Source organism: Elephantulus edwardii, unplaced genomic scaffold, assembly GCF_000299155.1.
Source record: "Elephantulus edwardii isolate Elephantulus edwardi_28Jun2011 unplaced genomic scaffold, EleEdw1.0 scaffold00201, whole genome shotgun sequence".
NCBI classification, from domain to species: Eukaryota; Metazoa; Chordata; class Mammalia; order Macroscelidea; family Macroscelididae; genus Elephantulus; species Elephantulus edwardii.
Window position 1 is genome coordinate 4,988,472 of NW_006399951.1, and position 10,553 is coordinate 4,999,024.

At 47.0% G+C, this 10,553-nt stretch overlaps 1 protein-coding gene across 1 annotated transcript in view; it reads left to right on the forward strand.

The window, feature by feature from the left end:
- The window catches only part of NLRC5 (NLR family, CARD domain containing 5), a 99,920-nt gene that overhangs the window by 17,892 nt on the left and 71,475 nt on the right, over positions 1-10,553 (forward strand). Inside the window, exons 12-17 of the mRNA XM_006897140.1 lie at positions 1,824-1,907; positions 3,537-3,626; positions 6,777-6,845; positions 7,741-7,809; positions 9,106-9,198; positions 9,596-9,679. Coding sequence (XP_006897202.1) covers positions 1,824-1,907; positions 3,537-3,626; positions 6,777-6,845; positions 7,741-7,809; positions 9,106-9,198; positions 9,596-9,679 — 489 coding nt within the window. The remainder of the gene's footprint in view (positions 1-1,823; positions 1,908-3,536; positions 3,627-6,776; positions 6,846-7,740; positions 7,810-9,105; positions 9,199-9,595; positions 9,680-10,553) is intronic.

The following is a 10,553-nucleotide window of genomic DNA, read 5'->3' on the forward strand; positions in this document are numbered from 1 at the left end:
ATCATGTCATCAGCATAGAGGGATAATTTTACCTCCTCGTTGCCTATTTGGATACCTTTTATTCCCTTCTCTTGTCTTATTGCTATTGCTAAGACTTAAGAATTCATTTTAATGAAAGTTTACAGACACTTAGGGTTTCCAGTCATTTATTGTTACAGTTTTCTCCCTGCCCACCTCTTCCCCCCAATTCACTCTTCTTGAAAAGAAAGAAAAACTCTTTCATTGTTATGCAGTCCCTCCCCCCTAAGTCCACTCTGAAAGTTTACAGAGATTTTGGATTTCCAGTCATTCATTGTTGCAATTTTCTCCCTGCCCATCCCTCCCCCCAAATTCACTCTTCTCTTTGAAAAGTAAAAGAAAAATTATTTCGTTGTTATACAGTACCTCCCCCCCCCAAGTCCACTCCACTATGCAGCCTTCATTCTGGACTCCTGTCATGACAATAAAATTAAGCCACATAGACGTAAATTTACTCAAGATCACACAACTAGAAAGATGGCAAGCCAGGGTTCAAGGCCAAGGAGCCTTATCCTCAGAACTACTGGTGCTCCTACTGGTGCCCCTACCCACTTAACCCCTCCGTATCTGGGTCTGCTCTCCAGCCCCTGGCTCCCAAGGACCCCTTGCCCACTGGCCTTCTCCCAGAGCAGAGGGGGACCACTTTGTCTTTGTGGGATGAAGAAAGGCCCATGACAGTCAGCTCTTGGGTAGAACCTCCAAGAGCAAGGCTGAGGGCTTTGCTGAGATTTCTGTCATCTCACTCAGTTCATCCCCAGAGCCCCTCACCTCCCAGGTGGCTCTCCAGGTCATCCCCTCTCCTCTATCCCGTCTCAGTCTTTCATCTCAGCGTAAATTACCTTCCTCTCTCACCTGAATGACCACATCAGGCCCTTTCATCGAGCAGAGGCAACTTTTCACATTGCAAAGCCAATTAGGATTCACTGCTCCTTTTGCCCTTTTCCCTTAGAACCCCTCCAGTGACTTCCCACTGCTGGGGATGGGATCCATGACCTGACTTCCCACTGCCAGGGATGGGGTCCAAGTCCTGACTTCCCACTGCCAGGGGGATGGGGTCCACGTCCTGACTTCCCACTGCCAGGGATGGGGGTCCAAGTCCTGACTTCCCACTGCCGGGGGGATGGGGTCCTCATCCTGACTTCCCACTGCCTAGGATGGGGTCCATGTCCTGGCTTCCCATTGCCGGAGATGGGGTCCACATCCTGACTTCTCACTTTGGGGGATGGGGTCCACATCCTGACTTCTCACTGCCTAGGATGGGGTCCAAGTCCTGAGTTCCCACTGCCGGGGACGGGGTCCACGTCCAAAGTACTTTGTGAGGTGGTCTCAAATCCTCCCCCTAACCTCTCACAGATTCATCTTACCCTGAGGCTAGATCAGGTGTCCCCATAAGGCATAATCACAACTGCCTGCACTTTTTGCACTTTTCTTTCCTTCATTCTGTTTGACATTAGGGTACAGCAGACAAGGAAGGGTTAAGGGTGGGACCTTGAAGTCAGACTACTCAGGTTCAAGTTCCAGGTCCTCGCCCCCACCCAGCAACTCAAACCACTGTGTGTACTCGGCCAGCAGTAAGATGAGTGCAGAGGTAGTGGCTACTTGATAGGGTTGTTAAGAGGACTAAATTTGCTGATAATTCTAGAAACCCCTAAGACAGTACTAGGTAGACAGTAAACATCTCTCAGTCTTGTTTATTAGGAAGGTTTGTCTATTGGAGTGTTATTTTGACAAAAAAGTTGTTGAGGGACTAGCTGAGTGCTGGGAGACCCCAGCTCCCCCAGCACAGGGCATCCCCTCTCTCTCAGCCTCGCAGGGAACAAGTTGGAAGATGAAGGCTGTCGATTGATGGTAGAAGCTGCCGCCCAGCTGCACATCATTCAGAAACTGGAGTAAGTTGCCTACTCCACCCATGGGTAGAAAAGGTCCATGAGTGCCCCAGCCTGTTCCACCACCCCTGGCTTCTACCCTCACTCTCACCAAATACAGCATTGTCAAGTTCATTTCCTTAACAGAAGTCTTCCCCTCCAGCAGTACTGTCTGTTTTCTCTCCTGACTCCAGCACAGTTAGAATGGTTTGACCATGCCTTGTCTTTGCACCTAGCAAGAATCATTGCACTGGGACAGCATAGGAGTATGGGGTGAATGAGTGCCAGAGTGTTGAGTTAGAATGTTGAGGTAGGAGGTGATGTATTAGAATGCCAAGTTAAGCATTGGAGCAAAGGGGTAGGTTTTGGGGTGGTGGAATGGGAATAGGGATGTTGGGTTATTTTGTGTGCTGGGGTACTGAGTGGAGGCGGGTGGGTTGGGCATGAGGTTTGGGTGAAACATGTTGGGATCTTAAAAGCAGATTGACAGTAACAGTTGTAACCACAATGATTGCCCCAATTGTAGGATTTTCTCAGCTGTCACCACCGTTAGATAATATTTTGTTGTCAAGTTAATTCTGACTGAATGTGATTCTATAGGACAAAGTAGTCTGGCCCATCGGGGCTTCCCAGGCCACAGAAGACTTCACGGCAGCCTGCGTGATGCAGATGACCCAACCTAGCTTGCAGAAATTGAAGAGGAATTGAAACACTTGCTGCAGAAGATTAAAAATTATATCTTTCAGTATCTTTTCAACATCAAGAAGAAAAAAAATCTTCACCACTGAACCTATGGGTAGCATTACTATAGATGGAGAAAAGCTTGAACTTGTCAAGGATTTCATTTTACTTAGATCCACAATCAACACCAAGGGTAAAAGCCATCAAGAAGTAAAAAAAATTTATAATAATGTGTTGCATTGTTTCAGGACCTTTACAAGGGCCTCTCCAAAGTTCTACAGAGTGAAGATGTCAGTTTAAAAACCGAAGTGTGCCTGATCCAAGCCATCGTTTTTCAATTGCTTCATATGCATCTGAAAGTTAAATAGTGAATAAGGATGAGAGAAGAAGACTTAACACCTTTGAGTTGTGGTGTTGGCGAAGTGTAATTTATATCCCATGGATTATTAAACAAGCAGGACTGTTATAGAAGTGTGACCAAGGATGGAGAGACTTGGATTACAAGGATGTAATGGTCCATTACAACTGAAAGTCTTCTGAGCACAAAAGGAAACTGAGACCAGAAAGGTCAAAATAGTAAGTGGGTTCTAGTTGTTCAAACCAGAGAACTTTAGAGTTCTGGCAGCCTTGTGGTAAGAAGCTGCGCTGCAATCCTGAAGACACACAGTTCGAATCCACCAGCTGCTCTGTGGAAGAAGGATGGGCATCCTCCTCCTATGTGATTAAGAGCCTCTGAAAACCCCCCCTGGGCTGTCAGTTATGGGTCGGTTCTGACTTGATGGTACATAACAAGTGAGAAGCTTATTCTCCGTGAGTCAGGCAGTGGACCACGTCACATGGACTAGAATTAACCCCTTGTTAGAGTCCTGGGATATTTCAAGTGACAGTAAACTGCAGAGCCACGGGAAGGGGCTTCCTGAGCTGGGGGTCCCTGCTGCTGGCCAACAGTTGGCTCTTGTATCCTTTCCGCAGCCTCAGCGACAACAGGCTCTCTACGTCAGGCGTGTGCTCTGTGCTGAGCGCTGCGAGGACCTGCTCAGCCCTGGCAGACCTGCACATCAGGTAGGAGCACGTGGTGGGCTCAGCTTGGAAGAGGGGTCTGAACTGTGGCACTGCTGACTTTCCAACCGGCTGCTGTCAGGGGACCTCATGTGGGTCGGAGTGGAACTGGACTCCACGGGTTTCAAAGACTTCAGCAGATTTCCAGGCTTTTTTCTGAGGCTCCTCTGGGTGGACTCAAACTTGCAGTCTTTCAGTTAGCAGCCAGGTGTGTTAGCTGTTTGCATCGTTCAGGGATTCATGTAAGTTACAGGCGTGCATCACTTCACATCCACAATGAGTTCTGCAAAATAGGGTCCCATGCAACTTGGACACTGTGTGAACACATGAACAGTGGTCCCCATGCAATCTGTGGTTCAGTCCCAAGAAAGCCTATCGTATTAAACCTTAGAGGAGCCTACGAGACAGAAGGCCAAGAGCTGTATTTGCTGGATGCAGAAGACGATCTTGCTGGGTACACGCCTGGGCTAACAGTTGGAACAAGGCTGTACATATTTGGGAAAGGGGCACATAAAAGGGGGGGTGCAAAGAGGAGACTGTAGGCACCAAGTGTGGAGGTGCCGGGAGCACAGCTGCTGGTGGCAGCTCTGGCTGCTGCCACCCTATTGGTTCTGGTCACATGCAGCTGCTGCCTGGAGCCAGGAACGGGTGCCACCAACACCCACAGTGGAAGCGGAGAGGCTGCGGCAGGTGCTGCCTTCCACAGGGAGGACACATGGCAGCTGGGCGAGTGAATGAGGCGAGAATGGAGAAGGCAGAGGAGGTGGGACTGTGGGGATTGGCATGCACCCTGGAGCCCCAGGGCTGTTTTGTCCTAAAATTTGGTGTCTCTTAAAAAAATATTATTATAATTTTAATGAAAGTTTACAGAGACTTTGGATTTCCATTCATTCTTTTCTCCCTGCCCATCCCTCCCCACCTCCAGTTCGCTCTTCTCTTTGAAAAGTAAAAGAAAAATTCTTTCATTGTTGTACAGTACCTCCTACCAAGTTCACTCCACTATGCAGCCTTCATTCTAGACTCCTGTCATGACAATAATACCTAATCATATATCCCTTTTAAACAGTTCTCTCCCTCATCTGTTTCAATACAGTATACATTATTTAACCCATCTTTCTCAGTCTCCCTCCAACCCCGATGTCAGTCCTGTCTTACAACAGTGGCACTATGCAGTATTTGTCCTTTTGTAACTGAGATATGTCACTCAGCATATCTTTAAAACTATTAGACAACGTGGAGATGAGAAAAACTAGAATGGTGCTGACCACACTCTGAAAGGGATCCTGATTGTGGGGCCGGAAAATGTGGAACAATTTACTATCAGAATAGTAAAACAAACCCAGCTTGCTGGTCTGATAGGGACTGGTGGAACCCCCTTCTTTCCTCCAGACTGTGGCCCACAAACACCTTTCAAATCTGGAATTGAATTTACTCTTGTGACTCTCAACTTTCAGCCAAACAGTGGATAGGCCTACAAGGGTAACACCACAACCAGGGAGGTACTAACTCCTTCAACAGTCAAAGTCAGTCATACAAGGTCGGTTTTACAGAGATAAAGCTCAGGAAGGGATAAGAAAGCAAGATGAACGGAAGTGGAGAGAGGTCACTGTGGAGATCTCAATCAGTGGGATAGAATGTGTATGAATTATTGGATGGAAAACCAATTTGTAAACTTTCATCTAAATCACAAGGAAAAAAAGTTTTTTAAAGGGGAAGAGAGGATAGTAAACAGAAAGGAGAATTGATTTCCCTTAAAACCAAAACAAAAACGAGCCTCTTTTTGCAACCACAGATAACATTTGGATGTTGCCTAATGGGATGAGTATGCCAAGTTTGCACGTGTGTCTCAGTAAAACTAGAGACAAGGAAATATTGATAATGTTCTCGAGAAAGGAGGCTATGTTGTGTCAAGTCACTTCTAACGCAGAGCAGCCCTGTATGACAGAGTTGAACTCCCCATGGGATCCCCTCAGCCACCCTCTTTACTAGAAGGGGTTATCAAGTCTCATCTCCTGTGGAGCCACTGGTCGGTTCAAACTGCCGACCTTCCAGTAGGCATCCAAGCACTTAGCCAGTGTACCACCAAGGATCCTTAAAGAAAATTGCTGCTGCTGCTGTTGTTGTTGTTGTTATGTGCCATCAAGCCACTTGTGACTCATAATGACCCTATGTACAAAAGCACTGAACCCTGCTCTATACCGAGCTCATTGTCTCCGACACACCTACCCTCATTATCCCAGTCACTGAATCAATCCATCTCATAGAAGGTCTTCCTCTCTTGTGCTGTCCCTCCACATTCCCAAGCATGACATCCCTCTCCAAGGACCTGTCTCTCCTTGAAGCATGTCCAAAGTATGTCAGATGAAGCTTCAGAATCCTTGCCTCCAAGGAGCAGCCTGGTTTCACCCTCTCCGGGACAAACCTGTTTGTTCTCCTAGCAGTCCATAGTATATTCAATACTCTTCCCCAGCACCACAGCTCAAAGGCATCAATTCTCCTTCTATCCTCCTTAGTCATTGTCTAGTTTTCTGATGCATAACAAGTAGTGGCAAAGCTACAGACCCCTAAAAAAGTCCAAACAACTTGAAGAGCCCACTCAGAATGTTCATAGTGATATACAATGTATGAATGCTTGTTTTGCTTTTATTTTCTTGTATTTTTTAAGTTTTCCACAAAGAGGGAGTATGACTTTTCATAAGAAGTCCAAATGGAAGTTCCATTTGCAAAGGCAAAAAGCAAGTTGACTTTGTTACAAATGACAGTCCCTTCTAGACCCACAGTGTCTGAGCCCGGTACTGGCAGTATCTTCCCTCTGCTGGGGCATGGTACAGCTGAAAGTCTTCTGAGCATGAGAGGGATTCCTGCTGACAGAGAGAGGAAGGTTTCAGTCTGAGACCCAAATTAGAAAGCATCTTGTAGAGTTTAAGTTTACTCTCAAGAAACGCTTGGCAGGAAATGAGGGCAATGTGTATAATCGTTGGTTGTGAATAGAGTTGAGAAAATTGTGGTATGAAGAATTGAGGCTCTTGAGGTTTGAGGGGAAGTCAGAGGAAGCCTCCTGCAGCTGGAGGCAGGGGGCTGAAATGAAGCAGAGTAGCAGGTGCAAGTGAGCCTCTCAATCTCCTCACTCCTCATTCCTCTTACTGTCTGCAGCCTCCTGGACAAAACGGCTATACTCACATTCGCCCAGGGGCTGGAGGAGGAGGAGGGGACCCAGAAGAGGTAGGACTGCACATCCTTGCTGAGGCCTGGTTGGGAGGACCCTTGCTCCCTGACTTTCACAGGTGGGAGAGCTGCCAGACATGTGGGAGACCTTGATGAATTCTTGAAGCTACAGGGAGCCAGCAGGTTTTGTAGAAGATGCAGCACTAGAGTGAGGGTCAAAGGGCAGACTGCTTCCCTATGTCCAAGAGTCTGAGGTGCAGGATGAAGACCAAAAGTGAGGGAGCCAGTGTGCTGTTAAGAGCCCAAGACCCTTCAGCTTAAGCCTGGGGTTGTCTGGCCTCCAGTTCTGATCTGTTATTGGAGCTTTGGCCTTCATTAGGATGAAGACCCTTTGAGATAGTTGCTTCCTCCAGGTAGCCTTCCTGGCTCGCCCCAGCACAGCTCATGGGGCTCTTTGCTTCTTGGAATTTACCCACAGTCTCTTCAATAGAATCTAAACTATTGATGCTCTTTAAAGACATTGGTAATGACATCATGAGACTGATGTCAAAAGAGCTACTGTTGAGTCAGCTCTGACATATGGTGACCCTATGTGTGTGTCAAAGTAAAACTGCAATCCTTAGGGTTTCTGTGGTTAATAGTTCAAAAGTCATTTCCACGTCACCTCTTGGTGGATCAACCAGCCAGCTTTTTGCTCCTAGCTAAGCACTGTGGTGTTTGTACCACCCAAAGACTCAGGCAATAACAGTCAAATGGAGCATTCACTATGCACCAAGCATCAAGCTAAGGCATTAGCTCAGCAGGGGGTTAAATGACTTGTCCAAGGTCAATAGCAAACCAAATTAGAACCTGATTTGAGGCTGAGTGTGGCAATTGAAAGTTGGAAAGTGAACTTGAGAAAGGATTCAGAGGCATGCATTGGCTCAGCATACCTTAGTGTGTGTCCCTCCAGGGCTACATTTCTGGACAGCATCCTTCCACAGATGCCCTCAGAGCTGCCCTTGAACTCCATAAGGATCAGGTATAGTGACTGCCTTTTGCACTGTGTGTGTGTGTGTGTGTGTGTGTGTGTTCCACTCATTTTCTTTGCGCACCCCAGGACCCCAAATCCCAATACTCCCTACATGAGGCCATGACTTATTATGGTCAGGAGTTGCAGCCACAATTCACTGCCCCCTTCCCTGCTTGGTTCACTTCCAGGTGAGTTCACGAGCCTGAACCCTCAGTCACCACAATGTCACCAAGCAAGAGGCCTCCTGCCCTTATTTAGCTCCCCTGATTCCCAGCAGCTCAGGTTTCTGGGAAACTGCAGGAAGAAGTAAGGGAGAGTTTGACTCTTTTCCTTTTTCCAAGCCCAAGGCCAAGGACTGGGAGCTCAGTTAGTCCTTGGTGCACTTTGAACATACTTGTGTCTCCCTCTCACTCGTTTGCTCTTGCTATCTCCTTCTGTCCTGCTCCTTGTTCTTGTTGTTATGTGCCGTCGAGTTGCTTGTGACTCATAGCGACCCTATGTACAACAGCCCAAAACCCTGCTCTGTCCTGTGCCAATCACACTGTCTCCAACACACCCACCCTGATTACCCCAGTCACTGAATCAATCCACCTCATAAAGGGTCTTCTCCTCCTGCGCTGTCCCTTCATCTTCCCAAGCATGATGTCCATCTCCAAGGACTGGTCTCTCCTCACAACATGTCCAGAGTATGTCAGGCGAAGCCTCAGAATCCTTGCCTCCAAGGAGCAGCCTGGTTTAACCCTCTCCAGGATGAATCTGTTCATTTTCTTAGCAGTCCATGGTACCCACAATACTCTTCTCCAGCACCACAATTCAAAAGCATCAATTCTCCTTCTATCCTCCCTAGTCATTGTCCAACTCTCTGACACATAACAAGTGATTGCAAAGACCATGGCCTGTATCAGATGTACCTTAGTCTCCAGAGAGACACCATTGCTCTTCAGTACTTTCCTGCTCCTTGTTGTTGTTGTTATGTGCCGTCGAGTCACTTGCTCCTTAGATCTTCATATTTTCTGTTTCTCTGTCTCTCCTCTCCTCTCCCCTTGTTAGTCTCATCTGTCTGACTTCTTATTGACTGACTCTCATTCTCTTCCTCTCTGGGTCTCTGAGTCTGTCTCCTGGTATGTGATGTGTTTGGTGTGTGTTGGTCCTTCTTTGTTAATCTGTATCAGTGCTGGATGTAGCCAGTCCCTCTTGTGCACACATCACTTTAAGTCTGTGTCTGAGGTGGCAGGGATGCTGTCACCTCAGCGCACTGGGGTGAGGGCATCAGGAGGTGCAGGCTGTGACTGTGCCCTTCTACAGGCTGACACACTGTGGCTTTGAAGCTAAGCACGTAGAGCAGCTCTGCAAAGCACTGGGAGGAAGTGGCCACCTGGGTCGCCTCTGTGAGCTTGAGTAAGTGGCTGTACTTGGGAAGGTGGGAAGGTAGAGCAAAGCAGGATTAGTTATTGTTACTGGATACTTTTGTTGTTGTTACTTTTAAGGTTTTTGGATCAGCAAATTTTTTTCCTAGTGGAATAAGACCCCTTAGAGAATGAGATGAAAATTGGTACAGTTCCCTCTAAATACAGATCTCTTCCACATTTGACACCTTCAGAGCTCACTTCTCAAAATCCCAGGGGCCCACAAACCTCAGTATCAGAAACCTGTGTCACCCCAGTTGACCCTCTGCTGAGATATGGCCTGGTAGCCCAGGGCTGTGTTTCCTTTGTTTTTAGGATAAGTTGAAGAGGAGGGATGATGTTCTTGTCAACTACCTCTGAGAACACTTTCTCCTTGTTTTCTCTCAAAGCTTATCAGGCAATGCTCTGGGGGATGAAGGTGTCACCCTGTTGGCGCAGCTGCTGCCAGGACTGGGCACTTTGCAGTCCTTGAAGTAAGTAGCCAGGCTCTTTGTCCTCTTGGTACAGAAGACATGTGTGGAGCAGGTCTGAGCTATTGTAGAGGTTAAAGCGGAAGATGCATGTGGATCGCCGTATCCAGTGCCTGCATGTGGCAAATGCACACTAAGCAGCAACTAATACGATGACTCACATTAATACAGACTGAGGGAGCTCTGGTGGCCTAGTGGCAAGAAGCTATACTGCAATCCTAGAGGTACATGGTTCGTATCCACCAGATGCTCTGCTGGAGAAGGAGGGGCAATCTCCTCCAGTACCAGTCAGATCTGATTTGACAGTATGCACCCAAAATAATAAAATAAATTTTAAAAATTAAAAAAAAATACAGACTAGCCTCTGACTTCTAAATCCTGAAGCTTGATCCAGAAGAGGACAACACTGAGCTGCCTGTCAATCTGATCCAATTAAGTAGAGGCAAGGATTGGATCTTTAAACATACCTTCTTCAGGCATCAGTGATCTGAGGGAAAATAATGGCGTGGATGCCTTACAGACATTCTCTGACATCCAGAATCAAGCCAGGCCTTTTAAGGGGGTGGACAAAGAGTAAGGGGAAAGGAATGTGGAAAGCGTGTCAGAGGGAAGTGTCCAGGGATCTGATAAGGCTGTTTGCTCCATGGTGCCTCTTCTCCTGATGGTTGTCAGAGGTCCTGTGTTTTATGTTTGAGGTAGGTAGTTCTCAGATATCCTTGCTGATGCTGCATTCTTCAAGTAATGTCTGGGTTGTTTTGTTTTTGTTGTTGTTGCACTTTTAAAAATTTATTATTAATTTCAGTAAAAATTTACAGAGACTTTGGATTTCCATTCATTCATTGTTGCACTTTTCTCCCCTCCCAACTCTCCCCCCTAG